This window comes from Sinocyclocheilus grahami, unplaced genomic scaffold, assembly GCF_001515645.1.
Source record: "Sinocyclocheilus grahami isolate Dianchi unplaced genomic scaffold, SAMN03320097.WGS_v1.1 scaffold106.1, whole genome shotgun sequence".
Classification (NCBI taxonomy): domain Eukaryota; kingdom Metazoa; phylum Chordata; class Actinopteri; order Cypriniformes; family Cyprinidae; genus Sinocyclocheilus; species Sinocyclocheilus grahami.
In genome coordinates, this window is record NW_015505285.1 from 1,722,887 (window position 1) to 1,748,735 (window position 25,849).

At 36.5% G+C, this 25,849-nt stretch overlaps 3 protein-coding genes across 4 annotated transcripts in view; all 3 read left to right on the forward strand.

Annotated features, from left to right (window-relative positions):
• Positions 1-40: 40 nt before the first annotated feature.
• LOC107588698 (peroxisomal N(1)-acetyl-spermine/spermidine oxidase-like) lies at positions 41-4,682 on the forward strand. Its single transcript, XM_016276909.1, has 8 exons — positions 41-149; positions 239-487; positions 2,035-2,527; positions 2,646-2,839; positions 3,183-3,438; positions 3,521-3,633; positions 3,826-3,980; positions 4,137-4,682. The coding sequence occupies exons 1-8, from the start codon at positions 41-43 to the stop codon at positions 4,281-4,283; spliced, it is 1,716 nt and encodes a 571-aa protein (XP_016132395.1). The 3' UTR covers positions 4,284-4,682.
• A 2,976-nt stretch (positions 4,683-7,658) lies between these two features.
• Positions 7,659-13,309, forward strand: LOC107588624 (uncharacterized). Of its 2 annotated transcripts, XM_016276784.1 has the most exons (5): positions 7,659-7,739; positions 8,010-8,611; positions 10,533-11,495; positions 11,734-11,918; positions 13,218-13,309. In XM_016276784.1, the coding sequence occupies exons 2-5, from the start codon at positions 8,101-8,103 to the stop codon at positions 13,290-13,292; spliced, it is 1,734 nt and encodes a 577-aa protein (XP_016132270.1). In that variant the 5' UTR covers positions 7,659-7,739; positions 8,010-8,100; the 3' UTR covers positions 13,293-13,309. The 2 variants fall into 2 exon arrangements, with proteins under 2 accessions (XP_016132270.1, XP_016132269.1); XM_016276783.1 differs by lacking the exon at positions 13,218-13,309 and having other exon boundaries at positions 11,734-12,620.
• A 433-nt stretch (positions 13,310-13,742) lies between these two features.
• The window catches only part of LOC107588625 (zinc finger CCHC domain-containing protein 24-like), a 35,076-nt gene continuing 22,969 nt past the window's right edge, over positions 13,743-25,849 (forward strand). Inside the window, exons 1-2 of the mRNA XM_016276785.1 lie at positions 13,743-14,276; positions 17,216-17,416. Of these exons, the coding sequence (XP_016132271.1) occupies positions 14,040-14,276; positions 17,216-17,416 (438 nt within the window). The 5' untranslated portion in view covers positions 13,743-14,039. The remainder of the gene's footprint in view (positions 14,277-17,215; positions 17,417-25,849) is intronic.

Sequence of the window (25,849 nt, forward strand, 5' to 3'; positions counted from 1 at the left end):
AGTTCTGTCTCTCCAACTCAATGTATTTCAATTGCTCGCTATGAACTTCCTGGAACTATTTGAGGTCTACATGAATCACGTGACGATCGAGCGTTTTGGACTTCTGTTGATGCAACTCTCTCTTTCCATGGCTCTGCCTAAACCTACCCGTCTCCACCCCCTGATCCCTAAACCCACCCATCTCCACCCCCTAGATGTGGATCTAACCCCGCCCCCTGGATCTTTGTTCTGCAGTGAGGGGCTACTGGAAGTCCCCAGCAGAGAGAAACCTTTAGTTCAGTCCTCCGTGTTTTTTTTACAGTCTATGGTCGTGCACGAACCGATTCAATGGCGCTACGTTCAGCTCGTGATTCTCAGATATTTATAATCGGATGCGGCATCTCGGGAATTGGTGCCGCTCAGAAATTACATAAACACGGTTTTCATAATGTACACATCATAGAAGCAACTGCGAGAAGCGGGGGGAGAATACGAACGGGCAGACTGGGTATGTACAGGCTTATTGCGTCTGTCTGAAATCACTGATGGGGAAATTTAGCTTTTATAATTTGATTAAATTTGTTTATTTTCGTCATCTTATAGGATGATGACCGTCTCTTATCATTTCATATGTATGGACTACATGAAAATTGGTTAACAGATTTCATTTACTTAGAATCTAATGTGTAAAATTATACTGATATTTATCCTTCAGTAGTACTCTAAAATTGTGTCTTTTGCAACTATGTAGCTGTATTCGTGGGCGGAGCTTAACTGCACTTCCGGCTGTAAGTTGTCAAGATGGTTCTCAACCAGAGGCATCAGCAAACGTATTTAATTAATATATTGAAATTCCAGGAATGACAAACTTAAGTGTAGGAAAATAAACAGCTTTGTCGTAATTGCAGTACAAATACCAGTTGAAATTAGCTTATATTGGGGGCCTTTGAGTCAACAAGGTTAAAAACTACTAGTATATATTTTATAAAGGTTTTGAGTTAAAGTCCAAATTTTCCATGTGAACCCAATAAAACCACATTGGAATACGGTTAGGCAAGTGTCAACTATATGATGAAAGTACATTTTAACAGAAAGGTTGAATCATGTTCTGAGGACAAAGGTATTCTTTGTAAATGTCAGGTCGGGGCAAGTTACAAATTTATAAAATTTATTTACTACAGTAATTCTAGGCCACAAATAATGGTTTGATATCATTTTTTACCTTCAATGTTTTTACTGTTTGCTTTATATATATATATATATATATATATATATATATATATATCTTTGTATTAATAGTTTTGTATTATACTTGTTTTACTGTTTAAATTTAGGCATATTTCCTAATTTTTAATCACTGTTCAATATTTTAAATTTTTTGTTGCCAAGACTAGAATGTACTTTGAGAAATATTCAGTACAGTAAAACGCAGGACGGGAGTCTGAGTACATGGAAACTCTGTCTGAACATGAAGTTCTGCACAGTGCCTCACAGCTCCTGCGCATATTTACTGGTAACATTTTTACTATGTACTAGAGGTTAACAGCTTAATAGGACATCATTTGATGGGGTCCAAAAGTCTGAGACCACACTAAAAATGTGGGATAAAAAATCTAATTTAATACCTGGAAATATACAGATCAGATCACATGTAAAAAAAAATACAATGAAATAAATAACTTCTGAAATGTTTCATAATTTTCAGGAAATCCAACTATTACACCAAGGAAGCTTTTAAGATCTCAGTGGTTCCATGAACCCTATTCCTGTGGATCTTACTTTTATATATATATATATATATATATATATATATATATATATATATATATATATATATATATATATATATATATATCTTTGTATTAATAGTTTTGTATTATACTTGTTTTACTGTTTAAATTTAGGCATATTTCCTAATTTTTAATCACTGTTCAATATTTTAAATTTTTTGTTGCCAAGACTAGAATGTACTTTGAGAAATATTCAGTACAGTAAAAAGCTAGCCATGGTATTCTCCATAGATGCATATCACTTTTTTTTTTCTATTTGTTCAAGGTGATAACATTATAGAGATTGGTGCCAACTGGATCCATGGCCCATCGACGGAAAACCCAGTGTTTTGTTTGGCATGTGACTACCAGCTCCTTGACAAAGAGTCAATGTCTGAAGAAAACCAGGCCATTGATGTTGGTGGTCATCCGCTGTTTGTTCCCAACTGGTTTACCAGTTCAGGTCGGAAACTGGGGCTTGAGACGATGGGGCCAGTGGTGGAGTTTTTCATGAAATTACTGGAAAGGAGTCAGCAGTTCCATGACAGTGGTGGAGAACCTCTGCTGAGTGTTGGGGAGTTTGTCAAGGCTGAGGTTGAACGACTGGCCCCAGAGGAGTGGAAAGAGGACCAGGCTAACATTGCAGTAAAAATGGCCATGATAAACACACTGCTCAAGCTGGAGTGCTGCGTCAGTGGAACCCACACGATGGATGATGTAGGCCTGGGAGCCTTCGGCATGTATAAAACTCTCCCAGGATTAGATTGCACTTTCCCAGGGTAAGTCTCAGAGCCTTACTTGTACATTTTGAAGTGTCTCAATTATCCAATTCCAAAATGCTAAATCTTGTAAAGTTTGCAAACTAAACATGTTCATGCATTCTTTTTTTCCTCCTAGAGGTTATGAAGGTTTAATCGATCACATGATGAAGGAACTTCCCAAGGACATAGTCTTGTACAACAAGCCAGTGAAGTGCATTCACTGGAACTACACTAAGAATGGACCATCAGGAACATCATTTCCTGTTACGATTGAATGTGTGAATGGAGAGACATTTGCAGCAGACCATGTTATTGTCACTGTCCCACTGGGTATGTATAGATTCAGCATGACTTAATGTGAACGAGTGAACAATTAGCATCTAACACTTATTTGTAATCAACGTTATTGGTCTGGTAATTGCAACTAGTATAATCTGTTCACTTTAAATGCATGCACTTTTAAATTCATAAAAAGTACAGGTTTTTTGTCTGATTTACAAAGTCAGATGATTGATTTAGGTCTTTCTAGTGTTCATAATATTGCTTATAACATTATTTTAAAATAATATATTTTTATATGAATAAAAAATAATTTTCATAATGTTGCTTCATACCTTTATTGCTACAATATCTGCAAGACCTATAACTCAGCTGATGTGCTGTTTCATTACAGGGTACCTTAAGAAGCACCAGAGCACTTTTCTGAGCCCTCCTCTTCCACTGAATAAAGTGCACTCTATCCAGAGAATGGGCTTTGGGACCAACAACAAGATCTTTCTTGAGTTCGAGCAGCCTTTCTGGGATGAAGACTGTGAATTGATTTACCTCGTCTGGGAGGACGAGACACATCTTGCTGATGTTGTTTCTGATGTAAAGAACTCCTGGATCAGAAAGTTAGTTGGGTTCACTGTGCTGAAGCCCACAGAGAGGTAAACATAGTCTTTAATTTTGCTTCAACTACTGCAATTTATGCCATAATAAATATGACATTTCTTTTCTGTTGTTGTGCAGATATGGGCATGTGCTCTGTGGATGGATCGCAGGACGGGAGTCTGAGTACATGGAAACTCTGTCTGAACATGAAGTTCTGCACAGTGCCTCACAGCTCCTGCGCATATTTACTGGTAATATTTTTACTATGTACTAGAGGTTAACAGCTTAATAGGACATCATTTGATGGGGTCCAAAAGTCTGAGACCACACTAAAAATGTGGGATAAAAAAATCTAATTTAATACCTGGAAATATACAGATCAGATCACATGTAAAAAAAATACAATGAAATAAATAACTTCTGAAATGTTTCATAATTTTCAGGAAATCCAACTATTACACCAAGGAAGCTTTTAAGATCTCAGTGGTTCCATGAACCCTATTCCTGTGGATCTTACACCTATGTGGCCAAAGGTTGCTCAGGATATGACATAGATAATCTTGCTGAACCCTTGCCGCTGAAAGGATCAAATTCTAAGGTGCAACTATTCTCATTTTGTCAACGTTTGTTCAAGCAACTAGATTTCATTCTTCTTTTAAACAGTACGCTATACATAGACATTTTCCCTTTACTCTTGACACTTCTTTACTTTGTTAATTGATAATATAATATGAATGACACTTTATTTTTGCAGTCTTTGCAGGTGTTATTTGCAGGAGAAGCCACACACAGGTCTTTCTTCTCTACAGTTCATGGAGCGTTGCTGAGCGGCTGGAGAGAAGCAGAGCGTCTTACATCTCACTACACTCCTGCCTCTGGGTCATTCTCATCTAAACTATGAAAACTGTCCTCCTGTTCTGAAGAGTGAGAAGGATCGACAGTCATTTTCATGAGTCTGAAGGATTTTGTGCCTTAGAAAGGGAATAGAAAGAAAATTTGAATGTAACTGCTGAATTATTTAAAGAATCATGGATATACTGCATGACACTTGTTCAATATGCCATCCAAGTTTGATAATTGATTCAGCAGATGATTTTGGGTATGTCAAAATTAACAAAAAAATCTTACTGAGAGCCAGTACTTTGCACAAATGCTAATTGTTTTTGTGATGTGAAAATAAGTTTTTATATTAAACATAGTTTCTCACAATACTTTACTCATAATATACTTAATTATTTTTTCTAATTAAATTCTTCATAGAAATTGGGCTATGATTATCCCCTTTATCCATCCATTCACTTTCTATAATCTAAACTGTCCCAAATGTTTATGATCATGTAAAATCATTCAAATATCTGGATCATTTCAGATTTTTCTTTTCAAAACAATTATCTCATAAAAAATATTTGTGTCCCTTGACACGTTTGTATAACAAAATGCCATTTTGTAACTTACTGTAATGTATTAAAGCATTAAAACAGCTGGTATTTATGGGTTAGAAAATCTAACAGTTAAAGTACACAGTTTATATACCTCTCATTTCTTTGAAAAATGTATACAACTAGATAGAATTACAATTTATGTGGTGTCATTACGTTGTTGTGAACAAAAGTTCTAAATGCACACTTTTGGAACATAAATGAAGATATAAATGGAATTGCCTGTTGGTGAAGATTAATTTATGACCACATACTATATTATCTGTCATGTAATTATTATATATTATATAGTCAGAGCATTATATTTGTTTTATTATAGCATATGTGTGTTTCCAAAATTTTCCACATTTTACATTAGTATTGTACCACATTCTCATACACTTTCTTTACGCTCATCAGATTTTACATACAGCACTTAACAACACAGTAAGTTCTTAAATTACACCTTATAGGTTTTGGGTAAGATTTTATCCCTTCTATTGTCCTCAAAAATAACTAAACTTTAAGATACAATACTTTTGGTATCTCGTTTGTTGCATGGTCCATATGAAATATGATTATGGAAAAAAAAATCGCCAGAATATTTATGAAAAATGCGGTTGCTGATGACATGCCATGTGTGGCCTAAGTGTCTTTCTACAATTCAAAGATCACAGTCATTCAGAAGGCGTTTCCACTGAAAAATACGCATTCCATTGGTCAAATATGGGTATTGTAAACAATAATGTCACTTCCAGATGCTACATATAAAGTCTAATTTTGAAGAATGACAGATTGGATATGCTTTTTCTCTATGTTGTACTGTACTTTCCGCAAGCCGTTTTTCAATGGCTTTCAAAAAGTGGGACAAAAATCGACTTGGGTAAAAAGTGGTGGGGACATGTTACAGCCGTCCCACCAGCAAACCATACAGAATCCTACAGAATCCATCCAGCCTGAAATAGTTGCATAGAATGATTTAGACAAGAGTCTTCGTGAAGTTTTCTGGAGTCAAGTACAGTTCACACGAGTAGGGGAGGAGCGTTGAGCTGGAGTCCTCTGTTGAACGAAACATTTAGTTAGACTGTGCGTGATGAAGTGTAGTAGGTTAGACTAGTGCGTGTGCGCATTTACAGTGCTTTCTTTCACTGTATGATTCAGTTTAGTAAAATACATTTCGAATGATTACAAAAAATTCAAGATATGGGAGCAGAAAATGTATACATTTATATCAGTTAAGATAGTTTATATAAATATCATTTATACATCAATGTAATTTATTTTCTTCAAAAATCAACATGATTTCAAAGGTGATATTAAAATTATGTGATATTAATATACAGTTCAATAAACAAAAAGTTAATTAAGAGACTTAAGTTTTAGACACCATATTGCCTGTTTTTGCTCTATTTCGACAACAAAAATAACTCCAAACAAAGCCACAGCACTGTTTTGCGCCTCTGAACAGTGTGACATCTAAATGCCACTTCAGATGCAGCTACTGTGTTTCCTCTGCATTACAAAGATTAATTCAGTTGATAATTATACCATTTGTTTGGTAACAGCCTAAATGTCTCGTTATTCTAATTGACAAATTATATGCAAGAATTTGACTCAAAAAGATGATGCACACTTTAAGAAAAATGGCTTTATAAATGTAAAAATGCTTATAAATAAATATATATATATAAGCTTATTGGTAGATTAATTTCTATCACTTAGTATTGCCAAAAGACCCGGTACTTCGGTACCAAGTCGGTACTAAAAAAATGAAAACGCTACGGAACCAGGTTTTTTTAAGTACCGGTGGTACCGAGTACCCGGACAACCCGGTTCTTGATGTGCTATTCGAAAGGTACGCAGATGCGCTCTCTTCATAAAAGCACTGAGACGTGGCGACATCAAAAGGAGGAAACACACCAAACTAACAAAACACTTTAAAGACACCCACATCAAATGAAAGAGTTCAAGCAGATACGTTTCATTTTAATTTTTTATATTTAGATCTTCAGTGTTTCCCATCCATTGATTTATTTGTGGCGGCCCACCACAATATCAAAATTGACCGCCACAAATAGATTTTCCAAAAGTTTGAATGTCGGATTGAAATGAACGCTGTTAGAGTAGTTAATCATTAGCATAATGCTAATATCGCAACAAACGAGATACCAAAAGTATTGTATCTTAAAGTTTAGTTATTTTTGAGGACAATAGATGGGATAAAATCTTACTCAAAACCTATAAGGTGTAATTTAAGAACTCACTGTGTTGTTAAGTGCTGTATGTTAAATCTGATGAGCGTAAAGAAAGTGTATGAGAATGTGGTACAATACTAATGTAAAATGTGGAAAATTTTGGAAACACACATATGCTACAATAAAACAAATATAATGCTCTGACTATATAATATATAATAATTACATGACAGATAATATAGTATGTGGCCATCCAAATTAATGTAATCACATTCAGCAAATGTTGATTTGTGGGTATCTCAAAATTTCAAATAATTTCACAATATGCCTGTAACTTTGCACAAATGTTAATTGGTTTTTGTGATCTGAAAATATTTTTATATTAAACATACCTTATACTTTATAATGTTTTCTGTTTTTATAAACTTACAAAATGGAATGAAAAATTTAGTTTTTTCTAGTTTAATTTATATAAGGAAGGAAACTGTTCTTAAATTGTATGCCTACTTTTCAGTTGTCCAAATGAGACCCTCTAAATTTGCAGGTAAAGACAATAAATATTCTTTGAGCACAGAATTTACCCAGAATTAATATTCTCAATCCCACCCAGTAGGTGGCAGTATACACATATGTAGTTGCTTCTCAACTCGTTACTAAAGCCACCGAAGAAGATGATTCATTAACGCAAACAAGGCTTATCTTTTAGTCAACAAAAAAAGTTACTTTTCTGAATGCAAATAACTGGTGAGTGGTATGTCAAATGCCCGCAACGGCAACATTTCGTTTGAATTATTACCTAAACAAATCAGAACTAAACCAAAAATGTCAATGCAGTGTTTTTTTTGTTTTGTTTTTTGCCACGGGCGTATTTTATTATGGTTGTTTTAGTTTAGCAAGCTATGAAATTGTATGATGATAAGAAGAGAATAATGCAATCTCACATGTAATTTTGATGTAAAAAAACAACAAATACAACGTTGGACAGAGCACTAATATCTGCCTATTTTGTTATAGTTCTGGTTCAGCCTTTGGAAGAATTCACGTCCAGTCTCAAGAAGAACTAGTTGAATTAGAGCTGGGCATCGGAAGTCAAAGACTTGTTAAAATGGAGAAAGGTTTGCCATCTGCGAAAGCAGTTTCCCAGCACTTTATGAATGGATGGTTAAAAAGCGAAGATGACAGTTCATTGTCCTTGCAATCAGATTTCATCAAGTCAGAAATACAAGTTAAAGTGGAACCTGATCAAGATGACTCTTCAATGCTTGATGTGAACGAGCTAGGAACGTTTTCTCGTTCTCAGGGGAATGTTAAAGAGGAGTTTTTGGACCTTGGTCTGCAAATTTTACCAACTGGCCTAATGCCACCAGTTGAGATGGAAGAAGAGCTTGAAATCACAGCGAACACGCACGCTTCTCCAGATAAACCTCTGAACAGAAGAACTGATACATCAAGCAAAAGAAAAAAAAGTACAGACAAGAAAAGAACATCAAGAAAAAGAAAATCAACAGAGCCAACAAAACAAATTATACCAACTAAAATGAATTCTGATGTGTCAAGTGACAGAATGAAATCTTTAATAATGCAGGGAAACGCCACACAACATCCAGAGAAAGCAGGTAAAGGCAGAACATCCAACAAACAGCATAAAGAAGAGCGATTTAGTTGTGAAACCTGTGGGAAAGAATTCCAGCGGTCAGATCTTCTCACGGATCATGTGAAAATTCACAGAAGACAGAAACCATATGGTTGTGATCAGTGTGAAATGAAGTTTGCCAAGCCCTCTTATTTGAAAATACACTTGCGTAGACATGCCGGTGACAGGCCTTTTCCATGTAACCAGTGTGAGAAGAAGTTTTTTGACATCTATGACTTAAGGGTGCACCAGAGAGATCACACTGGAGAGAGACCTTATATGTGCCCTGAGTGTGGGAAGAGTTTTAAACGCGTTTACATACTTAACAAACATAAACGGACCCACTCAAAGGAGAGACCTTTCCAGTGCTCCGTTTGTGGTAAAGCATACAGATATGGGTACAGTTACAGATTGCATCTGAAAAACCATCTCGATTAGGGTCCATGATGTGTATCGGCATTTTTCGTAACAGTTAAAGGGTTTGCATTTTTATTCCTTCCTTAAAGGATGAATATTTCCTTATGTAAAGTGGAAAATGTGTTCTAGTATTTGATTTAAGAAGGCTTTTTGACTGAAATCATTTTTTATCTATGCTTTTTATGGTGGTTTGAAAGAATCATCACATCCCCATGAATGATTTTGTTCCACTCTTGAAGAGTGTATAGTTTATTCCCGTAGATGTCCAGTAATTTATAATAGACAATGCTCTTGCTTATTACACATATTTAATGTTTTACAAGCGGCTTTCTGTAGCAAGCTTGCATTAAAATGAGAGGATTACAGACTTAAGTCTCAATTCTCTTTCTGACATTTTGTGTTTGAAGAAATGTTTCAGTTCAGAAGAATCAAATGTTGCATAGAGATTATATATCACAAATTGGTATAGAATTAAGTGTTTATGATAAAGTAGCAATACTGAAAACAAACCTTTCTTGAGTGAAATAATAATAGAATGATAATGGTTTGGAAATAAAGGTCATTTTCGCTATCGATGACCCATGTTATGTACATGTCTATCTGCACTACTGTTCAAAAAGTTGGGGTTGGTATTTTTGGGGATTTTTGTTGTTGTTCTTGAATTAATTCTCTAATGCTAACCAAGGCTAAATTTATTTCATAAAATTACAATAAAGCTAAATTTTCAGCAGCCATTACTCCAGTCTTCAGTGTAACATGATTCTTTAGAAATCATTCTAATATGCTGATTTGCTAATTAAGAAACATTTCTTATCAATGTTGAAAACAGTACATTTTATGAAACTGTGATACATTTTCTTAAAAATTTTTGATGACTAGAAAGTTCGAAAAAACTGTATTTTTAAAATTGGAAATCTGTAACAGTGTATTTTCTGTTAAGTTTGATCAATTCAATGCATCCTTGCTTAAAGTATTAATTTCTTAAAAAAAAGTCTTACTATCCCCAAATTTTTGAACATTATAAGTGAAAATGTTGTTATCATTTACTCACAACGTGAGGGTGTGTAAATGTTGGGGTGAGTTATTGTTTTGCCATTTCTCCACCAGAGGGAGACCAAATGCTGCACATTCTGACCCCACCTGAGTTTTGCTGAGCAAGCAAATGCCCAGTATGCAGCCAGTTTGATTTAACTATTCATATCAAAATGATGACAGCACAAATATTGCATTTTTTAAATATAAAAAATGTCATCTTTTGCAAATCAATAATTTTAGTATAAAGTCATCAGTCGTGTGTTGGATAACATGGATTTATACGGAATAAGAGGAAAGAGAATGTTCTGTGTACGCTATGGTGGAAGTTCATGTAAGGGAATTACTAAAAGCGTAATTCACATGAATAATACCACTGATGCATATTTTTAACTTTTCTGAAATTTACTGATGACACTACAACTGTTTGTGCTTGTGTGTTTGTATTTTTACAGGTTTGTCTATGGCGTGCCTTAAAAAGCCTGCAGCTGAGGTTACAGATACACTAAGAGAAGAATATGAATCCATTGCTGCCCCTGATTTGGAATCTGAGGTCTCTGATAGTGATGGCCCAGAATGCCACAGTGGCCCAGATTTGACAGAAGGTCAGAAAACTGTCCTCACAGACTTCGAGTTCTCATCTGAGGAATCTAGTGATGAGGAGAGTGAAGATCGCTTGAGTCGATGGAGCAAAGGAGACTCTTATTGGAGCAAATATCCTCCTCAAAGTGAAACCATGGCATCCTCACAGAACTGTCCAGGGCCTGCACCAGGGTCTTCAGTAGAGACACCTAAAGATGCCTGGGAACTTTTCATGAGCGAAAACATCATTGATGCGATCCTGCAATGCACCAACTTGGGTGGACTGAGAGCAGCATTAGCAAAAGGCAAAGTGTGGCAAAAGATCACTAAAGAAGAGCTAAAAGCCTTTATTGGTCTGAGCCTTCTCATTGGTGTGGAGAGAAGTTGTGATGTCCCAATCCGGGAACTGTTTATGGATTCGTTACAGAACCCACTATATAGAGCTACCATGTCTGTTGGTAGATATCAAGACCTTCACAGATTCCTGCAATTTGATAACAAGAAAACCAGAGTGGCAAGAGAGGCATCAGACCACATGGCAGCCTTCCGAAATGTGTGGGACCTGTTCCTAATCAACTGCAGGAAAAGGTTCATCCCTACGGATTGTGTCACTGTGGGTGAGCAGCTTGTGCCATTCCAGGGAAGATGTAAATTTCTGCAACACGTGCCAAGCCGCCCTACCAAGAGTGGCATAAAAATCTTTTGGATGTGCGATACCGAGGTCCCCTACGCCATTGATGGGGTCATCTACACAGGCAGACAGCCGGGAGAGGAGACTGAGGAGAACCTTGCAGAGAACACAGTCCTAAGGTTGTCCAATGGACTTCAGCAAAAAGGTAAACATTTTCAACAAAGAATCCTAAAAAAAGATTACCACTAGTAGTATATTTTCCATTTGAGACACTTTGGGTTAACTATCTTCCTTAAAACCACACATAGTTTTATAGTTTACTTCTTGTAGGGATCAAACCAGCAGCCTTCTCGATACCAGCCCTCAGCCACAAACACTGTGCCAGACCATCATTGTTGTTGTTACCTAATGACCTTGCCTTTTGTGTTTGTTTCTCATGATAGGTCTCAACATTACAATGGACAGCTACTTCACCAATGTCCCTCTAGCAGAGAAGCTTTTCGAGAAAAGCTTGACCATGGTTGGGGCCCTTCGCCATAAGAATCCACATGTGCCGCCGATTATGAAGCCATCCAAGTTACGAGCACTACATACTTCTGAGTTTGGTTTTTGTGGCAAAGTATTCATGGTGAGCTATGTTCCAAAACTAAAAAAGGCAGTGATTCTGTTGAGTACAATGCATACCAGCGATGCGCTGAATGAAACGAGTGCTAAAAACAAGCCAGAGGTCATTCAGTACTACAACCGCACCAAAGGAGGAGTCAGCAGTGTTAAGCTAATGGCTGAAAGTTATACTTGCAAGCGGCAAACAAAGAGATGGCCTATGCTGCTTTGGTATAACATGTTGGATATTACCATTGTAAACTCCTACACCATTTTCATTGCTCAGCACCCTAGCTTCATGGGAGGTGGTCATAACACCCAGCGCTTGTTCATAAAAGAGCTAGTGAAAGAGCTTGTAATGCCTCAGATACATAGGCGCAGAGAAGAAAGCCCTGGACTATCCATGATCATCCTTGAGGCCATGGACAGATGTGGGATGCCCACATCATTGTCAGCTGTCTATTCCGAGCTCCAAGAACAGAGCTGTCAGAACAGAATAAGAAAAAGATGTTATTACTGTCCATCTGGAAGAGACAGAAAAGTGAGCAAGTTCTGCAGTGAATGCAGTCGCCCTGTCTGCAAAGATCACAGTCACATGTTGGTGATTTGCTACCGGTGCATGCCTTAAGTTCCATACAGAAAGTTTCTATATTTCTATTCTGCAGTGATGACTGTTCTGCTGACAAGTTTGATTTCTAAAGGAAATCACTGTTGTTTAAAAGATTTAGTGCGTATTGTAAATATGGTTTGAATTGATTGAATCTTTGATTAATTATCTTTAATTGTACGATGTAAATTTAACCCATGTTTTAGCTATAATGTTAAATTCAAAGATATTTTTTCAGTTTTATGCATTAAACTTGAACAGTTTGACTTTGAAAATTGATTAGTTACTAAACATGTATACATTTATATGAATGCTGTGCATCTAATCAAATCCCAGATACGTTCTTGTGGGTAATGTTACCTGTTCAATTTAGATCAGTCAGGTGAATGAAGTGTTCAAATGTGTCTGCAGAAAGGCAAGTGAGTATATTAACAACACCACAAGGTGAAGCACTAATCATTTTGAGATTGTAGGCCAGAATACCTCAGGTGAGTTAATAAATTGTTGTTTTGTTGGTTTGTTGTGTAAGAATCCTTTAGATTATTTAAAAACCCATCTGGTCCAGCAAAATGCAGCCGTTATGTTCTGGGTGTATTTATTGCTTCTTCTTAGTGGGCCTTTTATTTTCTTTACCGCTTTTGCTTAAATATGATTGATTAAATTGAAGACAAATGTTCATTCAAAAACTAATACCTGATGTGATTGGTCTTTTTTCAGGTGTTTTTAAGGAAGGTTTCCCTGGGATCTGTTTGTGGGTCATCACTTAAGAATCTCACCCCTGTTGTTAAATAAACAACCCCATTTGCTTACATCAGCCTATTGGTTTCCCTTAAGGTGTTTAGTTTCACAAATACCACTAAACTCTTCCATGTGAACTGGTGTCAGTTAAGTTGTTTTTAGGGGGGCATTTTCTAAAGCGTTTTAGTGGTTTTCTTTACCCTTACATTAAGTATGGTAGTAAAGTACTTAAAGTATCATTAAACGACACTATTTAAATGTTTATAAAATAGATTGTACTTTGCTATAACTGCTCTGTGGGACCTGCATTTTAGACATGATCTCGTTTAAAATAATTTTAAGCTATATGAAATCACGAACTAAGCTATTTTTCAAATAGTTGTTTTGAAATACGTTCCGTGATCAATATGAATATTCTGTTGAAATTAACTAGTAGCCAATAATCAACAGGTTTTCGCTATATACAAGCCCGTATGTTAAACAGCGCGTGTTGATTGGCCGTGTGAGAGAATGACGCGCGCAGACGCACCATGAATATTCAATGAGTTCCTTGCTGTTACAGTGCAAATAAAGCGAGATAACGGGCCGTGGGCAGCGGGCTAAAACGTTTTATTCTGACATATCAGAGCAATGACTTTTCTGTAATTATAAACCTGGGACACGGATCCCAGCGAAGGAATAGGGTCTGTGCTGGAAGAAGAGAGAGAAGCGCTGATTTGTTTGGGTGTGGAAAACCGGACGGCGCACTCAGTTTGCCTTTTCCAAAAGTAACAGTGGAAGAGTGAAAGTTACAGTAACAACATGAGCTTGCTGTCTGCTATAGACACCAGTACCTCAGTGTACCAGCCTGCACAGCTTCTTAACTGGGTTTACCTTTCTTTACAAGACACGCATCAGACGAGTGCCTTCGATGCCTTCCGACCCGAGCCCAACTCTTCCCATCCGGACCTGAACTACAGCAAAACTCCTGCCAATGACCTGAGCTCCTCTCTCAACTCCAACTATCTCAACAACTTCTTTCAGCTGCAGAGGAATGAGGTAACTCGTTTTCTGTTCTCCTACAGATTATTTTTTTTGTGTGGAAATAATTTCGTGGAGATAACGGTCCCTGCCGACTGGAATAAGATTTATTATGTAAAGCGCAGTTGACTATGTATCTAATGTAGCGTGCGTCTAGTCTGGCTACATTTGTACAATACACAAATGCTTTAGGAGACTTACATAATCTTTTAATCTCTGGAAACTTGAAACAATAATTTTGTAATATTTTTAAATATATATATATATATATATATATATATATATATTTATTTATAATAATTAATCGTATTTATATATTTTATTGCAATACTATGTAAAGAATTAATATTTTCAAGGATCATTAAAAGCTTTGCACACTCTGTTTATTTTATTTTGTAACAGCACGTGTACAGCCAAATGAGGCAGTCATACATGAAAGTTTCTGATTTTGATCATAAGACTACTTGCATTTAATTTGTGATGATTGCTTACTGATCTCTACAGGCCTAAAATGTGTGCTGCCATAATTGAGTTTGGGATAATCAAAAATGATGCTCATTTCTGAGGTTGTAATAGTTGCCGAAGACATATAACACTTCAATCTGTATTATTATTATCACATAAAGAAAGATGTTATTCAGTGATCCTCTCTGAATAACTAGATTTGATTGTGTTATCAAAAAGTAGATTGTGCCAATTTATGAGAATAATTTTTTAAGGAAAATTCATAAATTAGTATTTGCATTTAAGTGTTTTATAGTTCAAAAGTTATTTCAAGATTCAAGTGAGATTAATGTAGGCCTACATTTGGGAACTCCTTATACTGCTATATTTATATTTCCTGGAAATATTGTCATGAAAAGGATAAGAAGAAACAATTATGGTTTTCATTCATCATTAAAATAAGGAATGCTTTTCTAATGAAATATAATAGTTATGACAATTTGCATGGTAAAGGAGCACACATGGAACTAAAAGTCTATTGAATATTTGCATTTAAGTGTTTTATAGTTCAAAAGTTATTTCAAGATTCAAGTGAGATTAATGTAGGCCTACATTTGGGAACTCCTTATACTGCTATATTTATATTTCCTGGAAATATTGTCATGAAAAGGATAAGAAGAAACAATTATGGTTTTCATTCATCATTAAAATAAGGAATGCTTTTCTAATTAAATATAATAGTTATGACAATTTGCATGGTAAAGGAGCACACATGGAACTAAAAGTCTATTGAATCATTTTGTACTCTTCCATTTATTTTTCTAAATGAGAGAGTTACTTCCAGAAGCTTGAACATGAATGCATTTTCTTTTTAATGATGTAATGTCAGTGTTGTGGCTGAGACAGAGGTAAAGTGTTGATGTTTAGTGGAAAGTTTGAGGAAGGGCAAAACTTTTTTAATAAAAACATTATGACAAGTTCTCTCTCTTTTTCTCCCTCCCCCTCTTTAGTTTTCTCCCCCTTTCTTTTTTTCCTCTCTCTTTTCGTTTTCTCATATGTGGAGGGTTAAGAATGCTTTAAAAAAATTCCATATTACACAAAGAGCATTTTTTTTCTTCCTCTGTGAGGCCAGAAATCAATCTGTTAAATATTTACAACTAAGGAAGAAGGTTGGAACTAGAATTCTAGATTTTTTTAATTATCTTTGTTTGTATAACTTACCAAATTGTCTTCACGTTTCTTAGAAAGTGTTAACTGGGATTGTGTGTGTTAGTGGTGAATGGCAGTAGTTAGAAGTGACCCCCTGACTGGCTCTCCAGCTGTGTGAAGGGGTGAGGAGAGATGTCCTCCACTAGTGTAAATGTGTGTGAGAGCCGTATCCCTCAGGAGACACATAGCCAAATTCCTACAATCAGCTACAATCAATATTGCGGTTGCATTATTACATTGACAATCAATAATAAGTGTATGAATGCATTCAGACATAACAGCCTAATATTTTTGAAAATAAACGCGTCTAAAGATTTCTAATTTCATGTAACTCATAATCTTTTTTCAGACACACTCAGTTCTAAGTTTTGAATTTAGGAGGAATTGGTTTGTGTGTTTCTCATGAATTTCTCTCACAGAGAATGAATATCAGCTGGATGTGACTGGCCAGGATGGAAAATGAACGTCACATGTACAGCTATAAAAGAAAGATCTAAAAAAGCTTATTTGCTGCATTCAGAGTTGATCTAACTGATGAAAACAGACTCGTCTGAGAGATACGTGCAGAAACTGTTTATTGTCCTGGCTTGCTGAGAACTAGATGACAGTTATCTGGACTTGCCAAGTATAAAGTTTCCGGACTGTCCAACATGAGACTTCAACAATAACATAACCTTCCAAAGCATAACCAGAGGAAGACATCACTCAAGCAACATCTTCCCATCCAAACCGTCTGTAGCGTGTGTTTGATTATCTACTGTACTCTCTGTGGTTAAATGGCAATCTGATTTGCAAATCTTAGACTCATGTACTTATCAATGGCTTTAGTGAATTATGTCGCCCCAATTTAGGAACTGATCCTGAATTCGGAATCTCATTTATTCGATAATATGCCTAATAGAGTAAAGTTCCACATAATTGAGGACATTGTTTTTGATTATGCACTTAATCATATTTTACATTTTTCTTACAGCTTTAGCCTATAGACCAGGGATCCTCAAATCTGGCCCACGAGATCCACTTTCCTGCAGAGTTTAGCTCTAACCCTAATCAAACACACCTGAGCATGCTAATCAATGTCTTCAGGATCATTAGAAAATCACAGGTAGCTGAGTTTGATCAGGGTTGGAGCTAAACTCTGCAGCGCATTGGACCTCCAGGGTAAGATTTGAGGAACCCTGCTATAGACTGTATTTAAGAGCAGCATATTATGACATTGTATGAAGATATAGTGTGCTTCAGTTTTGTGTTCACACTGGGATAAGCTAATTTTTGGATTGTGGATGTCCTGTTATGCTTTGCAGGCCCTGAATAATGGTTTATACAAAAGTGTGTCACCGTACGGCTCTCTTAATAACATAGTGGACGGGCTGAACTCTCTAACGGACCACTTCTCCGACCTCTCCCTGTCCTCTGAGCCACGCAAGCCCAGCAAGAGACCTCCACCAAACTACCTGTGCCATCTCTGCTTCAACAAGGGACACTATATCAAAGACTGCCCGCAGGTAAGCAGCCAACAAACTCTGTGCACCCTGGGGAGATAGAAAGAGAGACATGTTGCTTCATTGACCTACTTGTCAAACAGACATCTCTCTGTCTTTTTAGTCATGTGTATCAAGTTAATTCAGAGCTACTGTGCTGAGCATTGAGAGGTTACACCAGGCCACTGAGCAATCTTTTTTTAAACATGAATATCATCTGATTTTCTTTCTTTTAAAAAAAAAAATCAAACTTTCTCTGGCGTCTGACAGTGACATTAGTCGATAATAACAAAAACATTAACATCAGGGATATCACACATAAAATTTGTTCTGCAGGAAATGAGGCATACAGTCATTTTCAGAAATAGTCTCTTAGCCACATGTGTTTCACAGGTGATATTAGTAAGTAATTAAGTAAGTACATTTTATTTATATAAAGCACATTTCAACATAGCAAAGCTATCCAAAGTGCTTAACAATGTAAAATCTAATTAAAAGAGAAAAGGAAACACAGAATAGATTAAAAAAAGACAGACAATAACACAACAATGAAATTAAATTAAAATGCTAAGGAGAAATTATATGTTTTCAACCTCGATTTAAAAATGGTAATGGAAGGTGCAAGGCAGCAGTCTAGAGGCAATTGGTTCCACAGAAAGGGGGCAGTGACTGAAAAGGCTCTGTCACCCTTAGTTTTCAAACGGAAACGAGGGAGAGATAAAAGAGCCCTGTCAGTGGATCTTAAAAGTCTGGTAGATGACAAAGGGATAATAAGATCTTTAAGATAAGATGGAGCTTGATTGTTTAGAGCTTTAAAAACAAACAACAGAATCTTAAACTGAACTCTAAAATGGACCGGAAGCCAGTGAAGCGAAGCTAAAATTGGAGCTTTTAGCCGGCTAAAATATTAGCCGTTGTTGTTCTAGCAAATATAACTAAAAGCTTCATAAAGCAGTGGTTTTGTGTAGATGCATGACAATATGTTTACAAAGCAACACATTTAAACAAATGGTCAAATTAATGTAGTATGAATGGACTTAGTGAGAAAAGAAATGCTGCAAAAGTCAGATGCCGGGGTGAGAATGTTTTGCCCTCGAGATAAACAGGTGACAAGTTTGTGAATTAAATTCGCTTATGTGCTTAAATGCTCTTTTTTTTTACTAGGAAAACCATAGGCAATAATGAGAAACCACTCCCTGACCTTTAATTGTCTTGTTTCGACTATTGCAACAGCATTCTCAGAACGATGTTTACCCTCAGGACAAGGAACAAATATGTCCAAGCTTCTTTAAAAACTATTTTAGTTTCAGTTTTTAAACACAAATTGGTAGTTTTAATGTAGAGCACTGTTTGTTCCTGAGTTTTTCCTTGTCTTATCTTTCGCTTTCTTAATTCCAATACTGATTTCAGAAATACAAAATAGTGTTAAACTTGCAAAAGTTCCAGAAACAAAGATAAAATACAAGTGTTTGTGAAGGAGAGAGTGTCATCTTTAATTTGAAGCCTTTAGTGTTTTTATAGTCTTTGGACATTGAGACAGGGTGAGGTTCTTGTTCAGGCCCAGACTCAAGTCAGAGCTGCATGGAATGGTAATGCAGACCAGATGTGGGATTAAAGTGGCAAACCTCCCTTTATGAAAGATGATGAGGGTTCCCTGCAGACTGCTAAAAGTCCTATCATGATAAAATATCTCCACCTCTTTGTGCACGGCTCAGGTAATTTACAGACTTTTCCTTTGACGTTGTCAACATGGTGCACTGAAATACACTGATGTTTGTTTTTATAAGGGCGTTTGCTGTTCCTGATGGGTGATGGAAAATATTGCTCATGAGCCATTAGGCCTATAACAGATTGGACTGAATTTGTATCAGTGTTATGATGTAATTGTGGATTAATTTACAACAACATAGCACTCATGGTCATATTACATTGACTGTGATATGTTCAAAATAAATATTGTTCTAGAGCAGATTTACAGTTAACTTTAACAGTCCTAAAAACTACATAATGAAAATATGAAATTTCCTCTTAAATTTTCTTTGCTTTGAAAGTCTGAAAACCCCTGGTCTATAGGAATCTGCACAATGGGGTTCACTACGTTGGTATCACGCTCTCATGTTAAACAGCTTAGAGAAACAAATACTAAAAGAACAAATGCTGAGTTTTATTAGGACAAAACACCGCAGGCTATAATACTAGTCTGAGACCAGTCAGTAAATCACTGTCAGAACTGTCCTGTTTTAAATTTCAGTTGCTTGTGTGAATGCCAGTGGAAACACAAGAAAAGTCCTGTCCCCCGATAGTGTCCACACCTACTCAATTCAACACTGCTGCAATTTACCTCACCCTGGGGTCTCACTTTCTGTGATTTACTTTCCATTTGTCATATGCCGCATCCACGTATTTACTCATCCGGACGTAGCGATTCGCCCTCGATTCCTGCCTGTAAGGACAGTTGAAAAATGATGAACATGGTGAATCTGATCTTGTCTCAGAGGAAATGAATTCCTGGGTAAGCTGGTCCCCACTAAAGGTTTGTCCTGTCCAGAGGACTACATACTCCCTGCCAACACAAACACTGAGGATTTGACTTCACAGGGCACAGCGGGACCTGTGATCTAAAGCCAGCGCTGAGAATCACATTCTCATGCGTTCTCCCAGCGCACCGTCTTGGTCTCCATTCATTTCCCAGCAGAAGAGGTGCAATGGGCCAAGCTCCTCAGTCAGGGCAGGGGCCGAGTTTCAAAGCACAGCCATCCCGGGGACTGAAGCTGGCTGTGGCGGGGGTGTCTCGGCCAGATAGGAATTGGGGAATGTCATGGCTTGGTTGGAGCAGAGCATGGGGGCAGGAAGCGTGGTGGTTATGTCTTCTGGTGTGTGTGGTTCAGACTCAAATGTGACACCTAGGGGAAGTGGTTCTGGCCCTAGCGGAGCTCCACAGGGAGCACTAGTTAGAAAAGAACACCATTGAGCAGGCAGCTGTTTGAGCAACTCTGCTCTGCCCAGGGGCAGCTAGTGAGAGTTATGTAAACAAGCTCGACTAAACGGGGGAACAGTTTTGCCCTGTCATTCATTACCCAGAATTCCCGAGACCTCGAAAAGCTGTGGCCCAGTTCTACTATATTATGCCAGTCGAATATCTGATTGTTTCAGCCGATGAGGCTCAATCTACCCCTCATACAGAGGTGTGGTGGGATTTCCTCATGGAAAATGTGTGCGCTGGAATGCGGCTAGTAGAACTGTAAGAGCCCTGCATGTAAGCTCAGCTCGTGAGTCATGTCCTCTGCAATGCATCCCTATTGCCAATGCCCTTTTTTGTGTCACAGTCTTATTGTGACACTGGATGTCATTCACTGCAAGTATTCTGACTCCCACCCTCACCCCAACAATGTGATTCTTGTTAGGAAATTGTCGAAACATGGTACAGGATGCAGAAAAGAATGCCTTTTGTTGTACAAAGAAATGACTACAGGGTCACAATCATGTTTCTGTCTCCTACTTACATTTACCCTGCTTGATTTGTTGTGTTAGTGGCACTATGCAACAAATGGGATGTTGGATGTTTTGAGTTTTTGTTGTTAAAAACATACTAGAAAACTTTAATCATGCAGAACGTACTGCCATTGTTCATTATTTCACATTTTTTTATTTTAATCATAGACTTTTCTTTTGAGAAATTAGAAAATGTTATTAATATTAAATATCTCTTTAAAGGGGTCATATGATGTTGCTAAAAATAACATTATTTTGTGTATTTGGTGTAATGAAATGTGTTTATGCGGTTTAAGGTTAAAAAAACACATTATTTTCCACATACTGTACATTATTGTTTTTCCTCTATGCCCTGCCTTTCTGAAACGTTCAGAATTTTTACAAAGCACATCGGTCTGAAAAGCGAGGTGTGCTGTGATTGGCCAGCTATCCAGTGCATTGTGATTAGCCGAATACCTCAAGCGTGTGACAGAAATGTTACGCTCCTTACCATATTGTTGTGCCCTGTCTGGCCGGAGCGACGAGACAAAAACATTAAAACCCATTATAAATGAGGCATTTGTTGCATCCAGTGGGGACATAATTACGGATTATAATGATTTATATTGTCTTTTTACGCGTTGCGTTGCATCGCATCGCGCAGCGTAAACATAAAACCATGTCTGCATTTGTGATCGGAGAAATGACAAACAACAAGTGCTACTCTACACTGCTCAAAACTCGTGTTTGAATCGTCAGTGGCAAATTCTTTAAATATAAAAAACGTACTTAAAGTCTGTGAGTCAGAACAGCCAGCATTGTAGTCTACTCTACCAGGATCAGGAAACAGTCCTCCATAAAATGTGCTGCACACATCTGAATATTTGGGTTGAACTGTTCTGGAACAGTGTTGTAAATACAACTTAACCACTGATTTCTAGTCGTGTCCTCTTTTGGAAGGCCAAACAAAGTAGTTTCGCTTTCACAACGAAACACACGGCGGGCTAGAGTGAGCGGAGGCCGGAGGCCTAGAGTGAGCGGCAGTGGCGGGCGAGCTGGAGAACGGCGCGGACGGCGGATTCGACGAAGAAGCGTCTGGCGGGTTTGCGGCAACCACATGTGATGACCCCGGGCTAGACTCCGCTTCGTCCACAGTGAAAGCCGATCTGGCGATCCACAGCGCAAAGTTGATGTATTTCCTCAGTGACCAGCACGGATCAGCTCCAGGCATGACGAAGCGGATATCGTCCGTGTTAGAATGAGCCGTTTTAGGTAGGCGTGGTTGACTCTTAACTTTTATAAAGAATATCTCTTTAGATTTGAGACTTTAGTCTTTGCAACTTTATAGATCTTCTTTATGCACCAAGAGCTTGTAACATTCCAAAGAGAAAGGAAAAATTTCAATCACATCATATGATGCCTTTAAAGAAAATATCCTTTAAATTTAATTAATATTTAATTTAAATGTTTATTCATTTTTTCATCAAGTTTGACTTCAACATGGCATGTTTGGTTGATAAAAATAAAATTTTAGTTGATGGGAAAATGCAAATACAAATTTTATGTATTAATTTAAACATGCATCAACATTTAACAAAAATAGCATGTGAAAACTGTCCTTATGAAAACCTGAATACCAATATTGTGAATTCTTTATTTTTAGTTATTCATTGTCTGTGTTTAAGCACTTTGTTGTAATAAGAGCATATTAACAATGTGATTAGCACATTCTGACTAGCATGAAACTTAGTTCAGGTTGACTTCTGCATTCATTTAAATGCAATACAGTAGTTTTATGCTGTTTATATTTATGTTGTGGATTTATGTAATTAATCTCATATATGTAGGGTCTAATTAATTAACTTTCCAGTGATGCACTTCATTTTATTGGAGTTCATTCACTGTTTTCCTTCAGCTCATGCAGCTCAATCATTATTAGCTACTATTATTGGATTTTTTTTAAACAATTGCATTCTTTCTAGATTTTTTATCTTCAAAAAACATTGTTAGTGTCCTGTTAATGTCTTGCAGTCTTTTTCTCATCATATTTTGTCAATAATATAGTTGAAACTAAGTAGTTCAGCGTGTGTATTTTTTGTCTTGTCTTCCGTTATATAAAATAAAAACAGCCTTTGTTCATGAACATTTTTGTCAGTAATTTCATTGACAAGATTAATGCTGCATACTGAATTTGCATGAAATTCAGCGATAAACCAGATACAGTAGAGTAGACTCAGCTGGGGTCTGTAGTCTTCATATCCTTTGATGGGAAAATTGTAGATTCTCTTATGTTAATCAAAAACACATGAATGCCATTGATTTCATACAGAGCTCTCATTATTCTTTTGACATAATGCATCTCTTGTTCAAACTGTAATCATGGAAATGGAATGTGTGTATATATATATATATATATATATATAGCCTTATTTCGTCTTCCTCCAGTTTCCCAAATGTTCTGTTTTTGAGTAGCTTTTTGCAGTTGAAGCCTGCTACTATTCAATTTATGTGGAATTTGAGGTTTGTTGATGGTGCAGGTTCTTAAATAGTCAATATAGTTAAAATATCGTTCTTTTTACTATTTTGTAATTTCTTATGTTTATTTTTTGAATGAATCCCATAATTTGCCATTTGTGATGGAACTTTCGTTCAAGTCTGTTTTTCTTTTCAGCATAACACAAATGTTACCCGTATGTTGCATTATTTAGTTGTTAGTGTTTTGGGCCACTTAAGTCTATTGATTAAAGGTGGCAGATTCAACACTCTGAAGGCTATTTTGAACAAATGGTGCCCCATCATCATCAGCATGAGTGAAATCTACCCTAGCACTTCACAGTCTGCCAACTTCATTACTACCAAAGCACACACCTTTGTGAACTTGCAAGTTTTATTTCACCGAGCAGTTTGTCCGCCGTTGGTCAGAGCGATAAAGTGTTTATGATTTGTTGTTGCTGTTATCATTATGTAAGATAGTGAAATTTTAAACATTAGCCTGGGGTTGTGTTATTTCATTTGACAAGAAACCTTTGTTTGAGACAAACTTCCATTACAACTACTCCCGCCTGTGAAAGGAAAACACTCAGATGTAAGAGGCAATCACTGAGCTCTTAGGAGACAGTCACCTACTTCTCAGTCTCTTGCTGAGATAATTACATAAACATGGCTCTAATAGGGAGCCAAAATGACAATGCATTTCCTGCTTCTTGATAGAAACAAATAAATAGCTGTAACTGCATACATAAGCAAGTCCATTTTCAATCAGAAGCTATGTCAGGCTCGAGTAATGAGGTGTGAATATGTATTGTTAAAATGCTTTGTAATATATAGTGCGTACTTGGACATTTGACAGTTCTGTTGCTCTGAGAGCGCTAGAAAACTTTTAATGACTGTATCAAAAGCCACACATTCAGTGATTTGATATAAATCACAGGACCCTTGGTCAGATATGGATTTGACTAAGTATGCCTTTTGTTGTACAATATATATTATCTTTATCTGTTTTCTGGACAATTAATCAGGCAGTTGTTTAAATCTAGGAAGATTTATGAACTGAGTTAAGTTCATTCTCTTCTGCACCAAAACATGCTGTCAAACATTTCTGGTAATGCTGTATAATGATGTAAAACTGCTTCAGAAATATTTATCTTTATAAACTATCTTTTTTAAGTCTTTTTAGTCTTGAAATACAACTTCAACTGTCTGTATTTAGATATACATAGTATTTAGATTTAGTGAAACAATTAACTTCCAACAGTTTTGGGTTTGAATTTAGTGTCATTTCATAAAAAAATCTCTTTACTGTGCAGTTAAACTGACAGGGATCACATACAGTATGGTTCTACTGAAAAGAAAAATTGTTTTTAGCTTAGTTGTCTGCCATTGACTGAGTTTACTGGCATTGTTACAGAGAAAATCAGCTCTAATGTTTTTCTACAGAGATTGATGTTATTGTAGGCAAATTGCACTTAGTAAATGAAACTGAGCATGATGTTGCTTCCTAAATCTGTTTGTATTCATGTTTGTCCAGACCAGCTGCTCAGTGTTTCTCACAGCCTGTCAATCTGCTGTCCTGGGAAACAACCAGTCTGATGTTGCAATGCAGATTTAGTGCTCACATTCACGGCCCAAAGCATGTGTTTTGGTTGTTTTTATGTATAGCATAATTATGTACAATAATAAAAGTATTTTTGAACTATAATGATTCATCTAATTTGATTATTATTATTATTATTATTATTATTATACTATTAATATAGTTTAAAAAAACGCATCATGGTTAAGCAGAACTGTTTTCAAAATTGATCATTATAATAAAAGGTTTTTTTTTTTTTTACCAAATGATCATATTAGAATGATTTCTGAAGGATCAAGTGACACTATAGACTGCTTTCAAAAACATTAAAAAATTTACCAACCCCAAGCTTTCGTGATAGTAATGTACATATACAACAGTACTGTATATTTATAAATTAGAAATATAAGAAGTGCAATAGACAGTGATTGGGTGCCTCTTTATTTAAATACATCTTAATAAAGCATCAGTTTCGCTGATGGTTTGATTAAAGAAGTCCTTGTCAGGATTTGAAAACAGTCAGATGATGTAGGCAAAGCGCTAGGGAGAGCACACTTAAGTCACCTTTATTTATATAGCGCTTTTAACAATACAGATTGTGACAAAGCAAGTGTGACTTAAGTGTGACTTAACACACTTCCTCAAAACGGAAATCAGTTAAAAGAATATAAAAAAGCTGGTTTTCTGCCAGTGTTCTCTACACAGAGAATAGCACTCTTCCTCTGATTCTTGCTGATACAACAGAAAATGCTCCCTCTTTCTGGCCTGTAGATGTCCCTTTGCATGAGACCTCTATGTCAACAATCAGAGGAGGATAATGATAACATAAGTGAGAGTTGTGATCTGTTGTCATATTTAGAAATGAGAAGACCGCAAATGTGACTGGTCTTCTGCTTCAGAGTTTTTTTAAAGCA